The sequence below is a fragment of the Furipterus horrens genome, unplaced genomic scaffold (assembly GCF_987537825.1).
Source record: "Furipterus horrens unplaced genomic scaffold, mFurHor1.1.pri manual_scaffold_3, whole genome shotgun sequence".
NCBI lineage: Eukaryota > Metazoa > Chordata > Mammalia > Chiroptera > Furipteridae > Furipterus > Furipterus horrens.
The window spans coordinates 156,906,617-156,933,372 of NW_028327173.1; the positions used below are offsets into that span (position 1 = coordinate 156,906,617).

At 48.6% G+C, this 26,756-nt stretch overlaps 1 protein-coding gene across 1 annotated transcript in view; it reads right to left on the reverse strand.

Moving 5' to 3' along the window:
- MYO5C (myosin VC) overlaps positions 1–26,756 on the reverse strand; it is an 82,774-nt gene that overhangs the window by 29,096 nt on the left and 26,922 nt on the right. The window contains exons 9-23 of the mRNA XM_090270612.1: positions 25,137–25,243; positions 23,643–23,908; positions 19,679–19,760; positions 17,487–17,627; positions 15,783–15,908; positions 13,370–13,453; positions 11,662–11,796; positions 11,109–11,206; positions 10,192–10,278; positions 9,635–9,746; positions 8,671–8,882; positions 6,278–6,443; positions 5,461–5,607; positions 3,860–4,024; positions 2,498–2,591 (exon numbers count right to left, since the gene is read on the reverse strand). Of these exons, the coding sequence (XP_090126738.1) occupies positions 2,498–2,591; positions 3,860–4,024; positions 5,461–5,607; positions 6,278–6,443; positions 8,671–8,882; positions 9,635–9,746; positions 10,192–10,278; positions 11,109–11,206; positions 11,662–11,796; positions 13,370–13,453; positions 15,783–15,908; positions 17,487–17,627; positions 19,679–19,760; positions 23,643–23,908; positions 25,137–25,243 (2,022 nt within the window). The remainder of the gene's footprint in view (positions 1–2,497; positions 2,592–3,859; positions 4,025–5,460; positions 5,608–6,277; positions 6,444–8,670; positions 8,883–9,634; positions 9,747–10,191; positions 10,279–11,108; positions 11,207–11,661; positions 11,797–13,369; positions 13,454–15,782; positions 15,909–17,486; positions 17,628–19,678; positions 19,761–23,642; positions 23,909–25,136; positions 25,244–26,756) is intronic.

A 26,756-nucleotide genomic window follows, 5' to 3' on the forward strand; every position in this document is an offset into this window, starting at 1 on the left:
GCTTTTGGAAATATGTCTGCAAGCCAATGCAGACACATCTTGTTCAGGGAAGTGAGAGGGCAAGAACAATCGTGGGGTATTTATTACTCATAGGGTGAGAGTGTAACTCACTTTTATAAATTAGAAATATGGGGGTTCAAAATAATAATTCTCACAAGTTTGTCATGTTGAAATCTATACTTAGTTTCATTTATAGTGCTTTTATGGGTCTGCATATCATTTGTTTTATTAAAATTAGGCCTACTGGCTTTGAGATAATAAGTATTATTATTAAAAGTAAACAGAAACACTTTGGGGAGAAAATGATCAATTTATGGCAGGGTTTCTCAATCTCAGCACTATTGATACAGCAAGCTGGGTGATTCTTTATCATGGAGAGGGGGCTGTCCTGTGCATTATAGGGTATTGAGCAGTATCCCTGGCTTCTACCCAATAGATGTTAGTAGCGGCTCCCCGGTTCTGACAATCAAAAATGTCTCCAGACATTGCCAATTGTCCCCGGGGGTCAGAGAGGAACAACAGCATCTTGACTGAGAACCAGTCATGCATGATAATCAAGAAAATAATCAAGTATCTGTGTTCATTTGGGGAAGGGGAAGTATAAAAAAGATACTGCTTCATTTAAATACAGGAGTCTCTAACATAAAGTGTAGGTTAGGGGCACCCTGGACAACTAGGAAACCGTCACTGGGGTTCTGGGCATTCTCTGGCTGTGACAGTCCCACTCCCCAACATGTCCACACCCAACAGTGCCCTTCAGAACAGGAGTAGACTGACAGATGTAGCCCATCAAAGTCTGAGGTCCCTATTTGTCCTCAGCTGACACTCACTCTTGCTTTCTGTCTCAGCTCTGAGTCCCGTCCTGGAGGGGAGCCAAGGGATGAAGTGACCATAGCAATCCTCCGAATTATTAGGTTAACCCCCCCCGCCCCAGCAGTTTAATAGTTTGTCCAGTGCAGTGTCAAATGTCCTTAAATAAAAAAGTTTGGCTTTAAAATGTCATGAACCAGCCAGAAAATATGAGGGAAGATGCCTAAGGTTACAGAGAAGCCAGCATATTTGATATAATTTTGATTTTCAATTCACTCAGAGGATTCAGTTCTGGTGCTCAACATCGCGGGCCATTTGCAAAAAGGCTAAAGAGGTTGCTCAGACATGCCTTTCCCCCCTGAGGCAACGGATGGTGCCCAAGTCCGAATCTCAGAAAGGCGAAGTGACTTGGACAGCATCCCTCAGTCACAGGTCACGGGCTAAGCAAAGGCCGGTGCTCTTCATAGAACACTGTTTGCCACGTGTAGGGAGACCCTCAGAGTAAGCAGTTTAGAAACACGAGGTCTAGAAAGTTTTCATGTGCTTTTTAGAAGAAGGTATAAAATTACCCACCCAAACATGTTAATGCTATCAGATGTGTCATTTTGAGGACACACTTGTGGGGATTTAAGTTTTCTTGTGGGAAATTCCACTGAAAGAAGAAAAAACAGACATTCAAGAATAGTGTACTGTAATAAAAAAGGTGACGGTGGGCAAGGCCTTCCCTAATTCGGGTTCGAAGTTTACTCATAGACCTCTGACATCCCTCTGTTCATCCTCAGTCCTAAGAGACAGGGCAGAGGGTACGCAGACTCTGGAGCAGGAGGCCACGCCCCTCCTTGGCTTCATCTGAACGGCCTTTCCTGTGCTCCTGACCAGGGCTCGGGATTTTACTTCCTCCTCCTGACATGTGCTCCTCCTACACTCTGACCTGAACCCCCAGCGCTCTTGTGCTCGGATCCCCACCCTGTGCTGGGCCCGGGTAAGCTCGATGCCCAGGTTGGAACCCTCATGCCTCACCTGCCGCACGTCAGCGCGTAGGAAAAAAGATTCCTGGAAAAGACAGGCAAGTGAGTACGGTGATGTAAACTATCTGGTTAGGAGCCACGTGGCTCATGAGCCTCTGGGGATTTAGCAAGTGCTTGAGATTAGAATTCAAGCTGGAAAGCTACAAATGGGCAGAGCTAGGCAGAGAGTGGCTGCTTCACACCCCTGAATAAAAGTGATACACCCTGGTTCCTAGCGTCTGTGCCTGACAGCCTGGGGGTGATGTGGCTCATGAGCTCAGCGGCGCCCTTTGTTCAGTGGTCTTGGGCAGATCCAAAATTTAACTGCAAATCTTTGGCAAACAAACACTACTGCAACATTAGCCTGAACCCCGAAAGTCACAGCTGTGCACACACACCCGCTTTCCTCCTGTACCTTCCGAGTGTCCCAGGGAGGCCTGAGACAGGGATTGCTGTGCTGTCTGGCAGAGGATGGAAATAAAACAGATGAATCTATAGGGTACACAGTTACCACAATTTGCATATAGTTACTCTCTGTGGAGCAAACAGTTTCTTGTTATAGTAAGCACGCACCAGGGATTCCCGATTCTGCCTCAGACTTGCTTCACAGCCAATAGTCAGTCCAGAAGGACCGGACAAGAAATGCGTGGGTGCGTGGATCAGGCCACCTGGGGTTTTACCTTTCAGCTCCTCAGTCTGCTCCTGAAGCTTCCGCTGTATCTGTTCTTTTTGTATTTCCAGTTCCGAATTATGCTTCTGAAGCTTTGCCAATTTCTAGCAAAGGGAAGGAGAAAGAACTTTTTTTGAAAACCTCATGTTAAGTTTGTCAGCAGTGCCTTTCTTGGCGAAAAGCTGTATATTTTTAAATATATATGTATGTATATCAGCTCCTCCCCACAGATACCAGCCAGCACCAGTCCACTGCAGGACCCTGTATTTACTTTCACCCACAGGGCCTCCGTGACTTCAGGTGGACGCTAGTTCCACCTGAACTAGCAGTGGCTGACATCAAGGAGAAAGAACCAAACCAAGGTCTCCTCAAGGTCGAGGAATCTCATCTCCTCTATCCTTCTTTTGAGCTTCTCAATAGACAGGATAGTTATGTATTTAATATGATGTAAATTATTTGTAATATCATGTGGATTCACATTTTGATAGTGTTAAGACTTGGGAAGGAAGGAAGAGTGATCATGACGGAATTCTATTATTTTAGCTTCTGTTGGTCAACGGCCTGCTGGGCTGGCAGCAGATGGTGCTGATGGATTGCTGGTGACCCTGACAGTGCGGGCAATGCCAGCAGCCAGGCGCCAGGCCATGGGGAGGGCAGGGCGGTACCCTGGGACTCCAGGCTGCCACACCTTGGGTGCTGTAAGACTTTGGAAAGTGAAGGAGAACGGACGGTAATAAAAACTATCTCCTTAGCAAACATCAGCTCATGCTTACACAGGGTTCTATGACAGGCGTTTGGCTGCATCAGTTCATCCTCACTACAACTCTGTTATTTCTGTTTTACATAGGAGGGAACTAAAGTTCAGAGAGGGTAAGGGGGACTTGCCCAAGGCCTCCCAGCCAGATGGCAGCAGACGCAATTTAAACCTGGGACATTGGATTTTTATGTCTGCCGCTCTTAGTACACCGCAGAGATGCAAACCTGCCTCGGGCTGTGCGCGGCTGGCTGCTCTGGGTAAGATGGTTCGGGGCACAGAGCAGATGGGCACGCAGCAGGGGACCAGGGTCACCTGGGCAGAGAGGGAAGCGTCCAACCAGAGCTCCTCCTTGGCTTTTTGTCACTTTACAAAAGTTGAAAGGAAGAAGAAACTTTATGTTGTATTTCTTAAAGCCTAGACCTCCTCTTCCTTCCCTAGACTCTAGGGCTCTGCCCTCCTCTCCTTTGAAAGGGAGGTTCCCTCTGATGACAGAAGCCAGTAGCCAAATCTGCTCTGCACTGCTCTGTGGAAATCGGCTCTGTGGGGAAACGCTGCGCTGTGGTCTCTTCCATGGAAAGGCGCACAAGTATTGCCAGGGTCCCAGCCAGCACAGACCTCTTCCACAGCAGCCTTGTACCTCTTCCCCTTTTCCTCGTAATTGTGCCTGTGGGCAGCAGCTCTGTCCAGTTCCAACTCCAGTTTCTGAATCTTCTCCACCTCACCAGCCCGAACAGCAGCCAGGCTGGTCAGCTTCTCCACCAGCCCGTGGTTCTCTTTGTTCTGGATGAAAGAAACAGCAGGTGCTGAGGGATTTATCCTAAGCAAAGAAGCTGTTACATTTGCTTCTCACAACCTTTAACACAGTGTCTAAATCTTTCAGAAGTTTACTTATGCTGATCACATTAATCATTATGTTGGTGGGTAAGAACATCTTCACCCCAGTGAAGACAGCGAGGCAGACCTGGTCGGGCAAATGTGTCCCTGAGCTGGTGGTGGCTCTTTCAGTGTGGAGCCAGTCCAATCTGGCGGTGCCAGGACAACTCTAGTGTTGTGAGCTGTACTGTGTTCCCCATTGCCCCCCCCAAACCCACATGGTACTTCAGAATGTGACTGAGTTGGAGAGAGGGGTCTATAATGTAAATTAAAGGCAAAACAAGGTCATATTGCTGGGCCCTAATCCAGTATGACTGGTGTCTTTATAAGAAGAGGCACTTGGGACACAGACCATGCAGAGGGAAGACAATGTGAAGACACAGGGAGGACATCACCATCTGCAAGCCAAGGACGGGCAACTCAGTAGAAACCAATTCTGCCCATACCTTGAACTTGGACTTCCAGTCTCCAGAACTGTGAGAAAATAAGTGTTGGGTGTTTAAGCTGCACAGTCTGTGGTGGTTTATTATGGCGGCCCTAGAAAACTGAATGGAACATAGAATGGAACTTGGGCAATGTCAGGACACCCATGGGCCTGCTCCCAGCTGTTTTGCACAAGCCATATAACACACAGGCTGTTACACAACAGTGCAATCAGGGGAAATTGCATCAACATTTCAAGTTTTTTGCTTGCATATTTATCCACTCAGTAAAGACTTTACGATATAGTTTAAGGCTAGATTTAAAGTTCACCTTAGGAGAATCTCAGTGTAAACTGAGGCAGGCCCAGGAGTGAGGTTTATAGACCTGGTCACTGACTATTCTACAGCTCTTGCCCACTGGCAGAGAGCACATGGATTTTTTCCCTGTCAGTGGGAATAGCACGGGGAGTCTTGCCAAACTAGGCAGGGCTGTAGCGAGACCATAAGGACCTTTGGGCAAATTAGAAAGTGGCAACTCCTCTGAGCCAGCACATCCCTGAGGGAGCAATGACTTGGCAAGCAGATGGAAGCTTTGTGCAAATTAAAAACGCACCTCTGCCTCAAGGCAGCCCAGCTCTGTGCCAGGACACAGGGTTAGCCAGCAGAACCAGGCTGGAAGTCAGCCCCACTGGCCTCCTGGGCAGCTGCTTTATGCAGTGCACGCCCTGTACAGTGTACGCCCTGCACAAACATATGCAACAGCCCTTTAAGATGCGCTGCTTTCCAGCTCGGTGTCCAAGTAAACTGTGTGAGCCTCCTGACGTGGGTATATATTTTAACTGCATAGCTAAGTGGCTGGCCCAGAACAAAATGTATTTATTAAAAAAAGTAAAATATAAAAGATGCAATATGAACACCTACCTGATCTTCTAGCTTTTTCTGCAAACGCTGGACCCTGTACGTCAGCTGAATGTTGAGCACAAACCGTCGGATGCTCTGGAATCTGCGTCTGGCCAGCCATGCCCGAGCATATTTCTGAAGGATCACAGCCTTGTGTTCCTCCAGCATCTTTAAAAACAAGATTTTGTGAGATGCAAACTGGATCTCCACTCTTTCTCTCATCAACTCCTCCAATGTCGGGAGATGCAACTACCAAAATATTTGCACAATGTAAAATATGAATTTCGTGTAATCACCCCACAGAGACCTATAATAGGCCTTTGAAACAGACCTATAACAGACTTTTGAAACAATAACCAAGTTCCACCTGTAGCAGACATGTACAAACATTCACATGCCAGAACTTCCTGCTCTCTAGGAAGGTCTTCATGTAAAAAAAATAATCTCACTATAGGCACACCTGAGAGATATTGTGGGTTCAGTTCCAGTCTACCACAGTAGAGTGAGTATCGCAGTAAAGCGAGTAACATGAATTTTTGGATTTGCCAGTGCATATAAGTTATGTAGTCTATTAAGAGTGTGAGAGCTTTATGTAAAAAAAACAAAAACAAAAACATATAACAATTAAAAATACTTCATTGCTAAACAATGCTATCCATTGCCTGAGCCTGTTGGAAAAATGGTGCCAATAGACTTACTTGACACAGAGTTGCCACAAACCTTCAAATTATATATTTAAAAAGTTCCACAATATCTGCGAAGTGCAATACAGTGAGGTATGGCTGTGCTGTCGATGAGGAACAGCGTGAGCCCTGGGAAAGCATGGCCTTGGCCGCACCTTTCGATATTTCCGCCTTGCCAGGAATCCTCGGGTGTAGGCCTGGATGGTGATGGTGGCCACGTGGATCAGTTGGTACAAACTGCGAACAAGATACCCACGGCAGTGCTTCTGAATGACGATGGCCGCCCATGCCTCCTTCAGGACCGCCGCGGTGACAGCTTTCCTTGGGTAAGGAGAGTGCAGAGTCATCTGTTACCCACAGAGCACTGACTTCTACAGCACGGCTGGCTGTGCCGCTCTTTCCTTCTAAGGAAGAGTCAAACATTTTGCAAACCTACACATTATAGTCTACAAGTGGTTTATCGTAATGCCTTCTTGAGATCAGCCATTAGCATCTCCCCTTTTGCCCTGATCTGAACGCGGATGTGCTCCAGGCACAAGGAACCATGGGGACAGTCACACACCTCATATCCAGGCTGATAATCCATCTCGCTCATGGCCCACTCAGACTGTGACAACAATGTATGCAGTGGGATTGCACTTGCTTGTTCATCTGTTCATTCATTCGGGTGGGGAATTGGGCTGAAGGCTCTAGACCAGGGGTTGACAAACAATCGCCTCAGCACCATACCTGCCGCTTTCCAGCTGTGAGTGTCAACTTTTATTGGCACACACTATGCCTATGTTTTACAATATTCCCTAAGGCTGATTTCATGCTACAACGGCAGAGGTGAACAGTTGAGGGAGAAACTGCAGGGTCCCAAAGGCTCAAAGTATTTGGTTCTTACAGAACAAGTTTGCTGACTCCTTTGAAAGGACTGGAGAAGCAGACCAAGTTCTTACCTTCAGAATTTACAACCTCAGTGGAACAGACAGAACTATAAGTGGCCAAGTGGGATATGAGAAAAATAAAATGACTACTAAAATATCCATAAGAGAGCTTACAGAACTGCTTGGGAAGGGCTGATATGCGATCCAGCGCTTGATAGAAAAGGATTTCTATAGACAACAGTAAAGGCTGGAGAAGGCATTTCAAACTGAGGGACCAGCAAAGGCATGGAGGCCTAGCGGTGCCTGAAATATTCGGAAAAAGAGAATCTGTCTAAAATTGCTAGAATATAAGATATATGAAGATAATTAGTAGTCAATGAGGTTAGAAGAATAGATAGGGACCATTTGTCACATAGTAGGCTGACACCTATTCTGGGACAGCCACTATACTAGGTCCTAGGTATGGATGCAATGGGAACCAGACAAGTACGGTCCCTGTCCTCACAGAGCTTCCATTCTTATGAATGCACCTAGTCCACGGGGGCCTTCAAAGACAAGGCTCTTCTGTAGCAAATGGGCCACTGGCGGCATCCGGGCAGGAGCAGAGCACTAGCTCAGTCAGGCCCCACTTTAGGAAGATGGAGAAAAAGGCGGTGGGCGAAGGGATGTGCTCTAAGGGTGTAAGGCAGGCGATGATGCAGGCCTCATCCAGGGTGGGCACCTGGGGACGAAATGAATGGGACAGACACAGAGGCAAGTGAAAGGGTGCGTAGAATAGCCAGGCCTCTGTGATTCCCCCATGGAAGGGGAGCATACGTTTAGGGAAGAAGGTAACTCCAGGGTTTCCTGCCCTGGGGACTGCTGTTATTAACTGAACTCAGAGCACGGGAGGGCAAGCCTGGCTGCAGGCATGTGAACGATGGTTGCCTAGGGGTGCAGGGGCTGCAATGGCAAGTCCGGTTGGGGACACGCTGAGATGAAGGCTGGGTTGTGCCAGCCACAGGGAGCAGCCCAGGTGCTGCTGGAGGCCAGGCCTAAGCTCAGGAAGAGGTCAGGTTCAATGACACACCTGCCTTCTCAACTGTGTGAAGAGCTCACTGAGGAAAGAGCCAGGTGGACACGTGCTTTCTGAGGAGAATGCCTGCCTTGGGGGCACTCAGTGGGGGCTGGGATGGGCACGGCAGGTGGAACTGCCCTCCACGCAGCCTTGCCTCAGGGCTCCATGCTTGCCGGCAGGGCCTGCCAGCGAGACCCCAGCGCGGTCTAACTCCTGTCATCCAACAGGCTGCCTGGTGGCTATTTGTGGCGTCTTTACTCAGGGGCTTCACTAGGGTCCTGGTCTTCTTAGACATTTTCAGTTTCCATAGACCAGGGCCCAATCTCTCTCGATGGTCTGATCGGGAATTCTGACCCTCTTCAGAGACACCCTGATTGGGCCTTCCTCTCTTCTGGGCCCTGGTTGACACCTGTCCCACATGCAGGCGGGGACAGCATGCAGGGTGAGCAATACCTGCTCCTGAGGAACACAGACTTCTCATCTCGAAGCCTATGGCCACCTTGGGGCTATGTCCCCTGGGTCCCAGGAGAAGGGTCCTTTGCCCTTGACAGGCCCCTCTCCCCCTGGAAATGATGGACAAAGAAAGTGGTACAATTTCCCACCTTCCTTGCTTCCAACCTACCTCACGGTGTGCTGACCCCGGAAATACTGCTGGATTATCAGGGCAGCTTGTCTCTCTCGGAGGAATTTTTTTCTCTGGAGCCAGCCACGGATGTGCTTTTGTATCAGAACACAACCCTGCCTCAGTTTATCTAATCGGAGTTTCTCTAAATAAGCCACTTGCCCTGCTCTGAAGAAAATTTTGGTTTTACCGAACTGGTACTGATTAGAATCCTGGAAGAGAAAAATAACATAATCAGAAACAAAATCTTTTCAGATTTTCTATACATTTGGAAAAGATGTTTAGAGATTCAAAGAGGCCAAAACGTAGATATTTTTGCATATCTGTTCTTTGACATAAAGCAGGAAAATTCTGATCATGACCCAGAAATGTGCATTTTGACTTGCTTGTTTAGAGCCACTTTGGGAGAAGAAAGGACTTGCGGTGGAGGTGTCCGTCTGTGGGGTGGAAGGGGGTGCGCCTCCCTGGTGCTTCTCTGCTGGGCCCTCGGGGGGGCCTCAGCCTCTTGTTGTGGTTTCCACCAAGGGCCTGGGCACCGGGAAATGCTTGGTTTCTGTCTTCATTTTGGCTTCTCCTTACTACTGCCTTTCCTGGCTGTTGTGACTCCTTCCTCATCTCTTTTCCATCATGACTCACTGCCTCAGCAATAATCTACACCCCCCCCCCCAAGTGGTATGTCCGGAACGCCCCCTGACTTAGTGACCATCAAGTTGACTGTATAACATAAACCAGGCCCGGGGAAGAGCTCTGGAATGGGGGAGGGCACTGGGGGCTAGAATCTGGGTCCCCAAAGGGGACTCCTGCTGTCAGGAGATGGTGCCCATGAGTGTGTCTGCTCTGACCTCCTTAGCACACACAAAAGCTTAGGGCACACTTTCTTTTCTTCATAGCCATTCATGATCATTATAGTCCAGGGACTGAGGCGAAGAGGGGGGAAGGCATTCAGGAGGTGAGCGGGACTGACCTGGATGAGCCTGTGTAAAACTGCCTTGCAGACCTCCTTTTTATCGCTGACCGAGAGCTCCTGCTTAGTCATGAGGATACCATAGCGGCTGTAGAACTCGATGTAGGTCCACCTGGAAGGTCAAAGTGGATCTAAGGATGTGCGCCAGAGAGGGAGTGCGTCCTGTCTGTGGGCCTTGCAGCCTTACCTGTCGCTGCAGATGATGGCACTGATCTCTGACCCCCTTCCCTGCTGGGACACCACTCAAATCTCCTGCAGGGCACACCTGTCTGCAACCTGGACTGCTTTTGTTAACACTCTGCTCTGACAATGGTCCTCCCCCACCCCCAGCTCCCTTTCTCAGGTGCACTGGGAGGCAGAGGGTGACCCTCACTAGCAGCTGAGGTGGGTGATGGGGTGGGGGTGAGCCCTCTTCAGGCCTTCCCACAGCACAGTGGGACAAATCTGGAGAGTATCTCACAAAAGTATGTGACAAAAACCATGGCTGCCCGTCCCTGGCTTCTCAGCACAGACCTGAAGTTGTGCACTTTCCCCCCAGACAAGGACTGACCACGTACCTGGATGGGTAGCTCTGTGCACTGATGCGAATTGTTTCCAAAACGCCGCAGGCTCTCAGCTGCTGGACAATTCTTTTGGAGTTGAACCTTAAAGAAGGCAATTTTATAATGAGTTATGCCATCATAATCGATGATAATACCCACAAATAATGTTTCTCTGAGACCTGCAGATATTTCATAAATACTTGCCGGTGTCAAATGAAAATAGCAGCTCTGTGAAACAGTTCAGAAAGCGGAGGATGCAGAGAAAGAAGTGACTGATTGTTATGCAGGCAACAGAATTGCCCCCTGTGGGGGCAATGGCCATCGGGCTGAGCTTCGAATGGCAACAAAGTGGAAGAAACGTGCAAGCTGACCTTGTCCAAGTGCCCATTTGATGCTTGAGTTGCCTTTACAAGACACCCAGCAGGTGGCCCTCTGGCCTAGGTCTGACCCTCTGGTGATCCGCAGACACATTCACCGCCTCCATGGTCATCATGTCCCCTCAGGCACCTCTTAGCTGCAGTCAGCTAAGAGGGATTCCAGAACCTCCATTCACGCGGCTGGAGTCCCTTTCCTGGGGCCCCAGAGACTAAGTCTGACGTCTCCTGCCCTGTTGGACCGTGGAGCTGGTGACCCCTCCACAGCCTTTCTCCTTCAAGCACACACACATCCTTTCATAATCAAGGAACATGTTTTGGCTTTCTCAGGGGCATCAACTTCAAGGGTAGGCTCTTCTTTCAAATCTAGCTGCTTTCCTTACTGCTGGAGCGAAGGTGGCTTAGCCAGAGGGCTTGGGCTAACATTATATATGAAGGGCAGGGTTGTTGGGAAACAGAAACAGTAAAGTTCAAGACAAGTGTAAGCACACTCCCTACATCAAGACGGACACTCGGGTTGCTCAGCGTTTCCCCTCTCGGTCTCATGAGAACACTTACTCAAAGGGTAATTTCTCATCATTCGGCTTGATGCAGCGGACGTAGTGGGGCGTGGTCGCATTGAGGGTCTCCATGAGCAAGGACAGAGAGCTGCGGAACTAGGACACAAAGCCAGACAGCAAAACCGTCATGCTGAAATGCAATGCTTACATCAAGGCAAAAAAGGGAAACAAGCGCCTCCCCACGGTAAGAGGGAAAGTTAACTTCATGCCTAAACGTCTGTTAGGAAAGGTTTCACCCCGTGACAGTGATTATTAGTATGTCCTACTGCTCTGGACAGAACGGTGCTCGGTCCAACATTCCCACATGGCAGGAAAGGAGTAAATCATGTCACGGTGCAAACGTGTGGTTTGCTCGGGTGTGTGCGGCCCTGGAGGCTGAAGCTCCACGATGATGAATTACTGCTTTTCTTTGCTTTTGTGTTTATATTGCATTTGAAGAAGTGTGGCACCCACATCCAGGCCTGGAATGCAGTCCTCTCTGGGCCCCAGCTCCCTGGGGACCTGGCCTGAGCCTGGGGCCCCCTCCCCTACCTCAGACACTTCCTCTGTACCTTGCTCCCCACTGTGGTCCGGAACTGCTTGTTGTTTGGCTTGATGATTTGCTTCGCAGATTTAATGGTGATCGCTGAGCCAAAAGGGGAAGGAGGAACAGGATTTTCTTGGAAAAACTTGGCACAGAGGTGAAACTGGAAGGAGCAGAGAGGATTTCAATGTGTGAAAATGCTCACCCACAGGCCTCAGCTGGTACAAGCCAGATAAGTGGTCATAACGAGCCCATTTAAACCAGCGGAGAGTCAAGGGACAATCCTGGCCAAGTCCTGCACTGAATCTCATTTCCACAAGTAGATCGTCCTCACTTGGGAGGACCGTGGCTTCTTTCCCACTGTCTGGGCGGCGGCTCACATGGTTCTACACCTGGAATCTCTGCCCTCCCAGCCCACATTCTCGTGCCCACAGGTCCAAACCCAACACATTGTTCCAGGTTTTGTTAAAACATTTTTCACCCCACCCCCTGCGAAGTATCTTAATTTTTTATTTGTACTTCTTTTAAGTCACTCCTTACTTTCTACTTTGTATCAGCGATTTCTTTAAATGTTGCATCTTCTCCCGTAGAGTGAATCTCCTATCTTTTTCTTTTAAATCAGACATTCGTCTCTGCCAGGGCAGAGTCCCTGCCTGAAGCCCCCACGCGAGCCCCCGTGGGAGGAGTGGGTCTGAAACTCCCATGAGAGCCTGTGAGCTGAGCAGGGACACCCATCTGTGCTTCCACAAGGTCTGCCTCCACCTTCCAGACTGGACCCCAGGGTAAGCTCGGGGGTGAGTAAACAATCAGTGAATTAAGTCAACTAATTTTGCACATAAGATGCAGGCCATTTCCACTCTGAATTGTCTATCATAAGTCAGTTTTAATGACTGAGGGTGTCAAGGCCTATGATCTATTTGTGATCCTCAGTGGAAGTGCCCGTGCTCACCTGGGAAATGGTCAAAATACTCAAACATCAACAAAGGACTGGGATCTTTTAAAGGAAGGAAAATTAATAGGATAACCAAATCTTCACAAAAATGAAGGCTTACGAAATATCCTTACTCTCAAATTTTAATAAAGACATGTTTAAAGAGAAAATAAACGTGCCAGAAGTTATTCTTTAGGGACACTATCTGTCACACAGAACCGAGGTCCCTCCCCGTGCTGCTGTCTCTCCCTCCTGCGCTGGTTTTCCTCAGGCACGTGGCCCTGCCCACCAGCCACCAGGGCAGGAACCCTGTCTGCCCCGCTCACCACTGTATCCCAGAGTCTAGGGCTGTGCTTGGCACACAGTGGGTGCTGCATAAATACAGGGGTGGGCAAAGGTAGGCTTACAGTTGTTCGTACAGAAAGTAATACAGTAATTAATAAATAATACTACAAGAATAAACTGTTTTTCATGTGCTCAGAACCGTAAACCTACTTCCCCCACCTTGTATTTGGACTACAGGAATAAAGTGTGAGTCGTGGTTCGCTAAATGGTTGCATCAGCTGTCCGTCCTCCCTGTCACCTGTACCTCTTGATTTCTGAGTTTGCGTATAGCGGAGATCTGCATGCTTTCATATTTTAGTCCCAACAGTAAAACGGGTTTTGTTTTGTGTTTGGATACATTTGATTTACCATTTTTCACTGCACACGCACGTTCACACTTCCTACTCTTTTCCGATACGCATCTACGTCCATGTCACGTACATAAATGCACGGCATTAAGTACCCTTAGGACTTGACAAACCTGGCTTGCTCTCAGGATTTCAACCAGCATGTCGTGGACGGTGTCTCTGTTCTTTTCAAGGAAACCTTCGCATTTATACTCCACCTGTGCAGAGAAAGGAATCCACGAGTTCCAAAGAGACAGGAGCAGACAGCATCTTAGTACCACCAGTTTCTTTTCTTTTTAAAGACAGAATCATGAAGGAACTATAAAGACAATCTTCTAAAACAGAGATTCAGTTTCTGTTGATCACAGCTGCCTCAGTAGATAAAGCTTAGCGAGCTGGGAATCTGTCACCGGGTGGGAAGAGCTAGGCCGCCCCTGCCGGGGTGCTCACTGGCTGCAGGCCGCTCTGCACTGTTGCCTGTCAGTCCCCTCTGGCCGCACTGACCAGCCTCTGCAAGGTGGGCAGTTAATACACACCCAGGGCTAAGAACACCTGCGTTGGGGCTCACTTGGCCTTAGAAGCCCCCAGGAGGAGAAAAAGTCTCCATGGTGTCCTCTGGGTTCAAACAGATATGTTTTCCTAAAACAGCATTAGAAAGGGAAAAATCCGTAGCCACCTGACCATAAAGCCTTCGAGGGCCACCCAAGCCCTCAGAGCCAGATTTCGAGGGGACCAGAGTTTACACTGACTTAGGAAAGCTCTGCATGCAGCCCTTTCTGATTCACAGGCTTCTGCAACCCCTCAACAGACTACACACCCCATGGGGCTGGCGCCAACATTCAGACCCCAAAAGTTCACGCCTCTGAGTTATATATTTTAATGTGTGATATATATTCTTCATAAATTAAAAAAAACTTTAAAATAAAATATGAAAATTAGCTGTGAGGACACAGGCTTTGGGTGTTGCTGGAACCTCGCGGCAGAGAGGGTGCCCTGCTGGCGAGGGTGTGTGCCCACCGGGGCAGAGCTGTCTGTGAATACTGCCTTGTGAATAAGTACTTGGGCTCTTGCACACGTTCTCCCTGGCTGGTGGTGTGAGCCACTAGTCTAAGTGGGCAAAGCTGTCACAGATGGAGCGCTTTCTCGATCCAGGGAGACCATCTGCGGGGGCAGTGTCACAGAGATCTGGTACCTCTGTGGGGGCTCTGGGGACTGAGGGAGGATGTGCCGACTTGAGGTATTGAAGTGTAGCTGCCTCACTTTCAAAAGGAGTTTTTCCCTCAGCTAACTGAATTGAGAACTAAGCTGACCTTACTGTGTGAGTGGTTTCTTCCCACCAATCCGCAGTCCTCCTGAAGTACTGCATCATCACTTCTGCTAAGAGGGACTTCTCGGAAGGGCCAGGTGACAGCATTAAATGCTAAAGATGGCCTCCTGAAATAAATCCCACATGTGCTTTGTGGGAAGTCTGACGCTTTCTTTCTTTTCCCCATGGGACCTCAAACGTGAAAGGATAAAGGACAACTTGAAAATATAACCTGATATATCATCATTCATTTCATAGGCACCTCTTTCAGGAACCAGATCTGAAAACTCGAAGCACTAAAAGGCTATCGCATTTAACAGTACTCCTCTTGCCCGTAGAGGTTAATACAGCTTTCTGGTTTGCTGCCCCCTCCCAGGCCCTTGGTCGCTCAGGCCTGGCCAGCAGGGGCTGACCCACTGCACCAGACTCTGGGACAGGCAAGCACAGGCTCGGCCCAGGGTCCTCAGGCACTGGCCAGGCCACGAGGGCAACACCCACCCGAGCACAGGCGTCTCCTTGGGAAAGGAAAATAAGATGAGAATGCTTGTGTAGGGCAGGTGGTTATGGTGATTTGTCTTTTTTTCCCTCTTCCATAGGGTGGGGCAAAGGTAGGTTTATAGTTGTTTGAATGGAAAATAAGACAATACAGTAATTAATAAACAGCAATACAAGAATAAACTCAGTGTTTCGTGTATTCACAACTGTAAATGTACTTTTGTTTCACCTTGTCTTTTCCAAGTTTTCTGCAATGTGACTTAAAAAAAATAATTTTCTTTTTCTTAGAGTAACAATTTATTTCATTAAAAATAGGAGATAAAGAAGAAAATAAATATCACCTAGAAAACCCATCATCTTCAGCCAATCTATGTTACCATATCATAAATATATTACAACTTAATAAAATAGGAAAACCTCAATAAAGATATAGTGTTTGTTATAAAAAACAATGATGCTGTTTTGATTATAACAATTTCACGGGGAAAATAAGATGATAAGAGGTTAATGAATTCACAATAAACCCAAAGTCAGAAATGAGGTCCACTAGCAACATGTTTATCTTTAAAGCAGCACAATAAAATCTCATGTATTTCATGGTAAAAACAAATGAAGGACTGTTGAGTATACACGGATCGTTCATCAAAGCCCTGTGCTAAGTGTGAACTGAATCCCATGTGGGAAGTCCCTGGCCTGCCTGCTCCGCCCAGGCAGCCACTCTGGCTCCTCCCAGACTCTCCCTGTACCTTATCAGCAAAGTGCTGGATGATGAAGGATGTATTTGACATTCTGGGTTTTTCAAACAAAGAGTTCTTGTTGGTGAAATTATTATACAGCTTTTGAAGCCAGTTTTCATCACTTCCTTGTGGTAACTGGAAGAGAGAGCAAATCAAATAGCAAGTAAAGAAACTAGAGATGAAAGATGAGTAGAGGTGAGAAAAAGCGCGCATTCTTTTAATAGTTTTTAAAAAAGTTTTTCAAGTACAGTTGCCATACAATATTACATTAGTTTCAGGTGTATGACTCAGTGATCGGACATTATGTAGCTAAGTGATTGCCCTGATAAATTTACTACCCATTTGACACTGTGCATAGTTATCACAATATTATTGACTGTGTTCCCTACACTGTGCTTCACATCCCCGTGGCTATTCTGCAACTACCGATCCTTACTTTTTAACCCCTTCACTGCTTTCACCCACCCCCTGACCACCCCTGCCCCCTGCAACCACCAGTTCTCTCTTTGTGTCTGAGTCTGTTATTAGTGTGTTCATTTTGTTCTTAAGATTCCACATATAGGCAAAATCATGGGATATTTGTCTTTTTTTCTGACTTATTTCATTGAACATAATACCTTCTAGGTCAACCCACATTGTCATAAATGTGAGATTTCATTCTTTTTTTTATGGAAAAGTGCTCATTTTGATACCTGGGACCTTAGAGTGAGCAGCTCTGGATGTGCAGCTCCTTTTTGAAAGCAATTCTAGGCGTGAATCTGTCCTTGACCTCAATAGTCTTTAGAGTGATTTTAACTGGACATACCAAAGCCCTTTAGAACAATACGTTATAACTAAAGGGAAATCGTCATATAGTGACTTAAGAATGAAGAATTTTATTTCTGAAAAATCGGCAGTATTTTTGTATTTTTTCCCAAAGAAGTCCAAAGGCTCAGGAAAAAGAAGCATGGATTCCTTTATGTGAATGTGACTTTATTTCCAGTTTTATGGGGAAAGACTGGCACCTAAATGGAGTTTTCCCCACCCTACCCCCAAGAAAAGTTTTTCTTTTGTTTTGCTGACGAATGAATAACTACCTCCTTGCACTAATAAGACCTTACCTCCTCAGACTAAGCTGGCTACACAGCTTGTTCTTGACAATGGTGATTTTAAAGCTAATACTTTGTGACACTGGTCAGTTAGCAACGTCTGTGGTCCTAGAGGCTACCTTGGAAAGGACACTGCCAGGCTGACTCAATACAAAGTTGCTCCTCCCAGAGGGAAATAAGAATAGAAAAACTCTGAGCTACCTCTTCTCTCCAAGTAGCTGGTGTTGATTCTTCAGCCACACCTCCCGATGGATGACTCATAGAATCAAGTAAAAGAAAACTCACTTCTCATTAGTCATTAACAACTGGTGTGGGGGTCACCTGCTATTGCCATGTCCACTCTGCCTACACCTAGGGACAGCCTCAAAGGGCACCTCCTTGCTGGACATGGCCCATAGCTAAGAGGTCGTGCATGTTACCCACGCGTGGGCTACACCTTCTGAGGGCATTGGGAAGGCTCACCTCCCTCTCAGGTTCCTGCGACAGATTGCTGTCCCAGTATTAATATCTAACCAACTGGATCACACGCCAGCAAGTTATATGTACATTAAAAAAAAAAAAAATCCACTTTGCAATAGGCTCCTCTGTTACTACTTATAAGTTGAAACAAAAAATTTTAAGTTACCAAGCATTCTTCATCCAGTAACTCCAAAATGCCCATTTTTGCTTCAATCAGGTCAATAACTGGTTGATTGTCATAAAAATCTATCAGAGTCCAAGGAATATCTTCCTTCATATATTCTTCTTGTTCAAGTTTAAAGACATGCTGGGAATCCAGAAGTTAATAGAGAAAGTAAAACAGAATATTAAAGCGTGCTTCTGAAGAGCAGGATGTAATAAGCATTTGGAAAATGCAATGTGTATGGGGGACCCAGAAGTGCAGGCTGTGTCCCTTTCCCACGATCAATGCCCCTGAGTTCCTCTTTCGGGGTTCGACATCCTCCTCCTGCCCAGTCTGAGCGGGAGCCCACATCCTGTCTCCTCCAGCACCGCAGGTATTCAGGAGGGTCCTAGGGGCCTCCGGGCTCACGGGCGCTGCTGCTGCTCTCCAGGCCAGAGCCAGCCTGCCTGGGAGTGCTGGCCGTGGGGCCGGTGCGAGGGTCCAACAACGGGGAGAGCTCTGCTCACTAGTTGCTCGGCTTCAAGGGTATCAGGCAGGCCCCCAGAAGCCTGGGCGGGCTCATCCTGGCTGCAGGGGGCAGGAGGAGTGGGGCAACGAGGAGAGAGCCTCCCATGGAAGAACCCAGTGGGAGCAGCAGGGATTCCCGCTCCGGCCCCAGAGCGAGCTCGGTAGTGAGGGGCGAGGGGAAGGCACAGTCACATGTCGGGGGCGGGGGCACACAAGACCTGCACATGCTCTGGAGAATTCTGGCCCTGTGGCCTTTTCCTAGGGGCAGTGAGGACCCAGGAAGTGGAGGGGATGAGCGAGGGAGGAACATGACGAGACCTCAAAAGATAGGTCGGTTTGGGGGGTTGGGGTGATGGCTTTGCGGGCAGGACTGGAGGCAGAGAGACCAGTCGGGACTCAGTTCTGCTGTGCCTGGACACTTGGGAGGTGACATGGAGGACTCTGGGGGAGGAGGTCGACCAAGAGCCACAGGTGAGGACAGCGTTAGGCCAGGACCCCGGGTGCATGGTGGTGGGGACAGAAAGGAGCATGGACGGTAAGGAGGCCAAGAGGGAAGGTAGGTGGCGGGTTCGCTTGGTCACTGTTGAGGTCCCTAGGCCACCAGGTGCAGGGGTCCAGCAGCAGCCAGATTTATGAGACAGGAGCTAGAAGACAGTCCCCACTAGGGCTTTTGTGTTGACATGTTACAGTATTACCTCCCCCTGCCAGGAGACTTTGCACATTGACAGAGGACTCAAAAAAAAGAGAAAAAAGGAGAAAGTAGAAGAGGAGGAGGGGCACGAGGAAAACAGAGCTGCAGCCGCCCTGTGCTATTTTCAGGGTGTGTCTTGCATGTGCATTACTTCGAGGCTGAGGTGAAGGCCGGTGTTGGAGACAACCTGGCCCTGGAGTCCTAGGAGAGGGGGGGACCTGCAGATGTGCGAGTTAGCTGTGCTGCATATCCACTTGGATACAACCTTTGTTGTGGCTATTAAATGCTACAGGTCCAGGGAGTCCTTGAGAATGCTAATGAGATAGAAATTTGCAGTGGGGTGAAATGTAATGTTTATATATGGGCTAATTCTGGGATTAGAAAAAGGGAAGAAAACACTTACTGAATATTAGGCCTCACAAAAATATTAGGCAGAGGGGAAACAGAGACTCAGAGCCTGAGGTCCCAGAGAAAGCAGGTGGCAGAGCTGAGATTCAGACCCAGTGCAGTTCAGGCAAAAGTCCATGCTCTCCATGATGTCATCCTATCTTTTCTTCGGGGTTGTGTCAAGAAGCTGAATTTCAAAGGACAAGTGGAAGAGTTCACCAGGTAAGGATGAAGGGACAGGAAAAGGACAGGAAGAGCAGGTGGGTTATAGCAGACAGGGCAGCAGGTGCAAAGACACAGGGTTACACAAGGACGTGGAGCCTTCAGGAAACTAACCAAACCGTTTGGTCTGGCTGCGTGCGGGAGTCTGAATCCAAGAGTGACAGATGAGGAACCGGAAGGGAAAAGTGGGCCGATGGCCCCAAAAAGATAAACTAGGAGGGTGGAAGGTGTGGTTTCAAGATATGGCCACAAGGTGGCGCAGTGAGGCAGCGTGCTGCTCCTTGACTAACCACAATTTGAAGGAAAAGAAGCCTGATTGTGCTTCTTTCCCTGCTCCAGTGCATGTAGGGCTGAGAATGAGTTTCAAGAAGGCAGAAGGGTCACCTACCAGATTAAACTGCTGTTGCAGCTTTTCGTTAGCATAATTGATGCAAAACTGTTCGAAGCTGTTCACATCAAAGGTTTCAAAACTGAAATACAGTTTAAACAAGTTAAAGTATAACTTGAAAGACATGTATTCATTTATAGGTCAGTGTTTTTGGACAAAGTTCAGAGCTTAAAAGTTTGCTATATTTTCTGGAAGTTTTAAAGATACCAGAAAGCTTGGCAGTCAGTTTATAAATCAGCTTTTCCCAGGTTGCCTCAGAAGGAACCTGGTGCGTACATAACTCTGACCCAGAGGCAGGCATTACAACAGGCTGCCACAGTAGCAGGTATCATTTCATTTACATGACAACACTGACAGTGGTGTAATTAATGACACTTGATAGATGAGGTGAAGAAACTTGCCTGAGGTCACACAGCTACTGTCAGATTGCTGAGCACCTGCCTGACTCAAACACCTGTACTTCCAGTAGAAAAGCAACTCTCCTTCCCAGTCCCTCCTCATTGCCTGCTGAAGGGAGAGGCAGCATAGTGTTCCCGCCACCAGGTACTTTCATAGGTCTTGGAAGGAAAGGGCAAGGTCATTTGATACCTATAGCCCTCAGAACCCGTCAGGTCCCAGACAGACAGGCCCTGCCTCCATTTCAGACTTTCAATGGCCTCTCTGGGGCTGCCCCGGAGCTGTGACTCCAGAGCTGAGAGGAGAAGGGTGGGAAACAGAAGCAGGCTGGAGACAACAGAGATCTGAGCTGTGCAGACCATGGCAAACAGGACTGTCCAGCGGGGCAGCTGCCACTCAGCTCCAGCCAGCTGTGGCCACAGTTTAATGCGGGTCAGGATGTTAGATCATCTGGTTCTCAAGAGAAGCCAGAATTCTGGACTTGCATATGAGTGATCCCATTCTGGGAAACATGTTGGCTGAACAACACTAAGGCACCAAATTCACCAGGTGGCTGGGTGAACACTCCTGCCAGGAGGAAGCTCTCCCAGTGCTTAGGTATTAGCAGCGATACACATCACTTCATGTAACCCTGACACCACCCTAGGTGGGGGCTATAGTGACCCCACTGTCCCACGTGAGGACCAGAGAAGACGATGACCATGGGTGACTGTCGCAGAGACTGGCAGCTGGCAAAGAGTACCAGACACACAATTTGATCCCAGCTCTTGGTGCCTCCAGAGCTTTGGTTCTGAATTGCTCTAATCCCTAGGGGTGCCTGCCAGTGCCAACCACAGATCCCCTGGGAGTGTCCCTTGACTGAGCCAGCTTGGCTCGATTCAGACTTCCTGGGCAGATTGAGGGCCTCGACTTTCCTCTCAATAGCTGCAGGGTGACTGCACAGCCTGACAGTGCCATTCCACGTGCACTCTGGTGGGTCCAGAGGCTGCACACTGCAGACAGGCCAGGGCTGGGCTTGGGGGAAGAGTCAAAAGATCCTCACGGTGCTCTGTGGCCCATACCCAAGGTCAAAGGCAGGGCTTTCTGGAGCAGGGGCGTAATGTCAAGCATCAGTGATTATTTTCCTGCCCTTCTGCCTACCTTCCCCAGAGCTAAAGTTCAAAACCAGTGGAAGGACTTACATCTATGGCTTAAAATGCCAGAAGTGCATTACCTCTGACAACCCTTCACATGTGAACAATGCTTATGGTTCTAAAGATGTCTACACCCAGGGGTATAGTAAAGACTAATTCTAATAACTATTTTAAATTCCTTATATTTAACTGAAAATATGGAGAAATAAAGCCACTGATAACCCCCTGTCCCCCCCCCCCGCCCCCTGCAAAAGATGTCTTTACCATTTCTTCCATTTGATCTTTGTAATAACCCTGCAACAAAGGCCCCATTGTACAGATGCAGAAACTGAGCCTCAGAGAGTGTCTGTGACTTGCTCAGGGCCACCCACCAGGCCTGCTGCAGGGCAGTGCTCACCCCCAGGGATCGGGCCCCAGCCCCAGGCCTTTATAGCTCCAGGCCCAGAGAAATAAACGCCCGCTGGCTGGGGGACCACAAGCCCTCACGTGGTTCCCAGCTGAAACCTCAAAGCCCACTGCTTCATCTTTAAATGTTTTCAATAAGGGTAACTCCAAGCCAAATGGCGTTCAGTCCTCTCAAAAGTTTCAGAGTGCGCACGGAATACCACTAATCTAGATGTGAGCATGCTGGAGAAAGGTGTGAAAGGATTCACCCCAGGCGATAGCATTGTTACTTAAAAGGGGGTGCTTATTTCTTTGGAGGGGCGCCATTCATTCATGGGTGGCTGCAAGCATGTTACTTTGATCATTTCTGAAGAGGAATTTAATTTTAAAATTAAAACTTAACACATACGCTAAGACTTTCTTGTGAATTTATAATTACTCCTGACTCAGGCTTGTGCACTGGGCCAAAACACTTCAATTCTGGGATCTGACTCCTGCCTACTTGCCATTTTCCTCACTTATTGCTCCTCGCACTCAGCTGCCCTCCTCTCCTTCCTGTTCCCAGTTAACCTCCCACGTGCTCCCCGCCCCCTTCACAGGAATCACCCTCATCTGATACCCACTGCCTTCTCCGCTGAAACAAGCCCCCAAGGGCAGGGCCATGTGCCGGTGCTGTTTGCTGCTCACGCCCTGCACAGTGCCTGGGACACACATATTTGCTGGATGAGTGAAACTATATATTCTTAAAATAAAGGTCTATTTATTTTTAAGACACTTTAAAAGCACAGAAAAGAATAGTGAATAATAGCACAATCACCTGTTTGTACCACAAAGAGACTACAGTGAAGCAGGACTATTCCTTTTTACAAGTCTACTTAAATTATTACAGGCTGCTCACATACTGTTTCTTTTTAGAACAAGGAAAGGTAGATAATTTACTAGATGATCCCAGTCATGTATCAGCATTTTATAACTGTTGACATATACTATTAATTGGTAGTCACATGTATTAATTTAGGATTTAAATTAAACAAAGTAACTCCCTTGAGGCACCCTCTTTACCTGGCTTCACTGTGGCTCCTCTGCCTACCCTTCCCCAGAAGGTGAGGAGGCCCAGAGCCCAGCTCTCCCCTCTGCATGGGGAAGGCAGCTGAGCTGCTTTTTATGGGCCTGGGGGACTGACCACTCCCTGATCTGGGTGGAATACTCTGTGATGCCTTTCCTGGGGCAGTCTGCCCCTTTCACCATGGAGAAACCAGGACTGGTCCTAGGGGGGGAGGGTTTGGGCGTGGAAGGCAAGACGCCCACAGCACCCCTAGAGCCCACCTCCATGCTGGAGCCCACCTCCATGCTGGCCTGGCCCCGCACACTGCTCTGGCTAATCCATGAGCATCTTGAGTGTGGGTCTGACCTGGGATGGGCAAAGAGAGGAATGAAGAACAAAGTTCCAATGTGGGACCTTGTGGGGAGGGGCTGGGGTGACTATGAGACCCTCATTACCCAGGACAGGATGAGGATGTAGCTGGGCCGGCAACAGGCCTGGGTTTGAATCCTCCTCTGGCCCGTGAGCCTGGGCGAGGTGCAGGACCTCTGGGACTGTCCTTCCCTGTGCTGCGGGAGAGGTGCATCCAGATCCACACCTCAGGGCACCTCTATCAGGAGACAGAGGTGGGCAGCAGCCTCACACGGCACTGGTCCTCCTAGCAGCAGAGCAACTGTGAACCAGTTACTGAGCTTTTGAAGCCTTGGCTGCTCCACCTCTCAAATGGGTTAATTACAGGGTTGTCTGAGGAGCGAGTGAGGAAGGGCACAGTCGCTGGCAGGTGGTGAGCTCTTGATGTGGACATTATTAAAGTAGTATTTATTTAGTACACTAAATAAGACTCTGCAGCCCAGGAGATTGCACTTGACATCCATACATGCAAACAACAGAGAACACCATCCTTCTGATCATGTGAAACACAAAGGAGAAACCAGAACAAAATGATCTCAGAATAATAGGCATGCTACATTCAAATGAGGAAAGATAGGCTCATGGAAGAGAATCTTACCCATAAATGTCCAAAACACCAATAAAAGTGTGCTGCTTGCCTGAAAACTGCAACGCTTGGTTAATTCTCTCCACAAGGAAGTCAAACAGGTGGGCATAGATCTTCTTGGCCAGCGCGTCCCTGGCGTTGACAGCCTGGGGCCTGGTCATGGGCTTCACCACCGTCTCAGAGGTCGTGATGATTTTGCGATTGCACAGCCACTGAGCAACTTTGCCACTGTCCAGGCCCAGGAGCTCACAGAACACCTTCAGGTGACTGTCATCCCCCTTTAAAAATGAACACAAGCTCTGTCAGGACCTCCCAGCCACCTAAACCAGCACCAGCCCAGCCAGTCAGGGCCCTCTGGCTTCCCAACATGGGCCTGTAGGAGATGCGGATGAGCTGGCATGAGATGACCAGCCTCACGAGACACAGTCAGGCCTGGGATTGAAGCGAGAGGGGCCGCAGGGGCACTGACCCTGCCCCTCACCCTCAGTAAGGCCACCATGGCTGTTGGCATTCATAGAAACATCTCTTACTATGTCTTCTTTCATTCTTCATGTGGATATTGATGAGAACAACCAGACACATGCCGCATTCCAAGAATCACTCATAATACTTGTCACAGAAGACACCCACATAAGCTTACCTTTTGTCTCTTCATTAAAGAAATCTGCCACGAAACTTTCATGGCTCTATATTTCCACTGGTGTTTGATTCAGGTGAGTGTCAGGACGTGGGAGGTGGCCCTTCTGCTTACAACTGTCCAGTGTTCCTCAGGCCCTAACAACCTGCGGCCCCCACCCCTCATTTTCTGGCCTCAGCCCCCACGCCTCCTTTCACTCACTCCTCTTTGGATACACTGACGTTTCTGCTATTTCTCAGATTATACCTCCTGTCTGGGGGCCTTTGCACTTGCTGCTCTCTTTTCTTCAAATGTCCTTCCCCCAGATACAGGCACAATTCACTTCCCTGTCTCCAGGCCTCTGCCCACTGCCACCACATCAGAAAAGAAGGATGAGGATGTAGGTGTGAGGAGCACTCAGAACATCTCCCCGAATGCCTTATACAAAAGCTCCTGTCTACCCCCTACTCTGCCTGCTTTCCTATTGAACAGCCATCACCAGCTGCCACAGCCTAGAATTATTCATTGTGTCTCCTCTCCTCCTCTTCTGTCTCCGAGACCATAAGCTCCATGAGGGGCATCTTGTTTTGTGTTGGTCACTGCTCCTTCTCCCGAGTCTATAATAGTGCCTGGCACATAGTAGGTGCTCAGTAAAAATTTCTTAAATAAAAGAAAAACATAGAAAATGCATTTTCCCCTCCCCTTCTGTTGCAAGGGGAAGAAGGGGAAGATGGCAACCAATGGAAACCCTTGCTTTCTTCTTCCTATTCAGCGGGTCTCCCCAGCTGGCCCAAAGTGCCTGGTGCTAAACTGCAAAGGCAGGGGAATCCTTAGCTGTTCTCCTGATGACCCTCCAAACACAGGAAGGGTGAAACAAACAAGTATCTTACACTGACTGTGGATCTCTCATTGCCCATTGCTGTGACCTGCACGTTGCCCAGATGTAGGATGGCTGCCAGGATCTTAAAAACATCCATCTGAAAATCCTCCTTGAAACCTGAAAACAAAAGTTTTCCCAAATTAGGCACACTGCATTTCTTCTCTTCCTTAACCATTAGTAAGATAACACATGAGTTCTTTTAAGATACAATAGTGTTGCACCATTGGAGCCAAGAGTTGGGACAGGGGGTGTGAAGCGGAACCCAGGGAGAACCTGGCTCACTGCTTTTTCCAGTTTGCCTTGTGCGGCGCACAGCGTGAACTCTATAAGCCATGAGGTTTCCCCTTTTGTTGTGGCCACCAGGAAGTTCAATACAAAAATTAATATCCAGGTAACTGTTTCATGTCATGTTCCTGGGAGAATCAGTGCTCATTTATGCTGTGATGTTTTTGCTTTATTTTAAACGTGTATTTTATTTTATTTTTTTGTTCATAAGCTCCCTGAATTCTTTTTATGGTGGGGTGCTTGATGGATTTCACTTGCTCTGCACCCTGTTCTCTGTCCCAGGGGGCTGACATGTCTGGACCAAGGCAATGGGTTCTCATGTCCTCTGGCCTCTGGTTGGGTTGGAGCAGTGCGGATTGGGGCAGACGGTCAGGGAGCAGGAGGAAAGAGGGACTGGCCACCTCATCTATTTCCTTTCCCGTAACGCTGCCTCAGGCTGACCCTGTTGCTGACTAACATAAGGTCACTGCTGTTGAGCCGGCACTGACTTTCCTGACCCTCCTTTCAGGCCCCAGTAACACTCTGTGCCGCCCGGGAAAGAGCAGCTAACAGCTCTGCTACTGTGCCCAGGTCCCTACTGCCCCTCGCAGCGCCCCGAGCCCCATCCACATGGTTACAGTCGCTCCCTTCATAAACAAACCCTCCTCCTTTTATCCTCATTGGAGTGTGCCCCATGTTTCCCGCTGGGACCCCGAATGATACGGGCAGAATATAAATTATGAATACATAACATATTTGGTCCTCATGAAGGCATTAGTCCATTTCCTGGAGCTGAAAATAAACCAAACCAGCTACTAGGGAGGACTTTGTGTCTGACTCCCAGAAATGACAGCGGGGAACCTGCCGGTTGTGAGCAGCGCTCCGCTGGGTCCAGAGCCCAGTGCAGGAGTGGGGTGGATGGGGGTGAGCACCAGGCGGTGGAGTGACACTGCGGTGAGTCACGGAGCCTGGGGCTGCCTTCAGGCCGGCCGGGCAGGCTCACACAGGTGGCTCCTGTGCTCCCTGGGCTGCCCCAGACGGCGGCCGGAACAGAGACCCCCGACGCCCCCTGCCCCCTCCAAGCAGAAATGCCGAGTAAGAGCCTCTGTGGCCCCACTGCTGCTATGTGAGGACACTTGTAATATTTCAGGGCCACCAGGTCATGTTCTTAAATAGTTTAAAAACCTAGGGCGTCTTCTCTACTTCAAAGATGAAATAAAATCAAAGTGTCAAAAAGACTTCAAACCAAAAATATAGGATGAATCCAGCTCACACTGGGTCTCAGCATTTGCTGCCTTTCCATTTGGAGCTAATCCACTGGAAGGACGGACGCCTCTACCAGAAATAAGCTCCCAGGCTGCCGTGG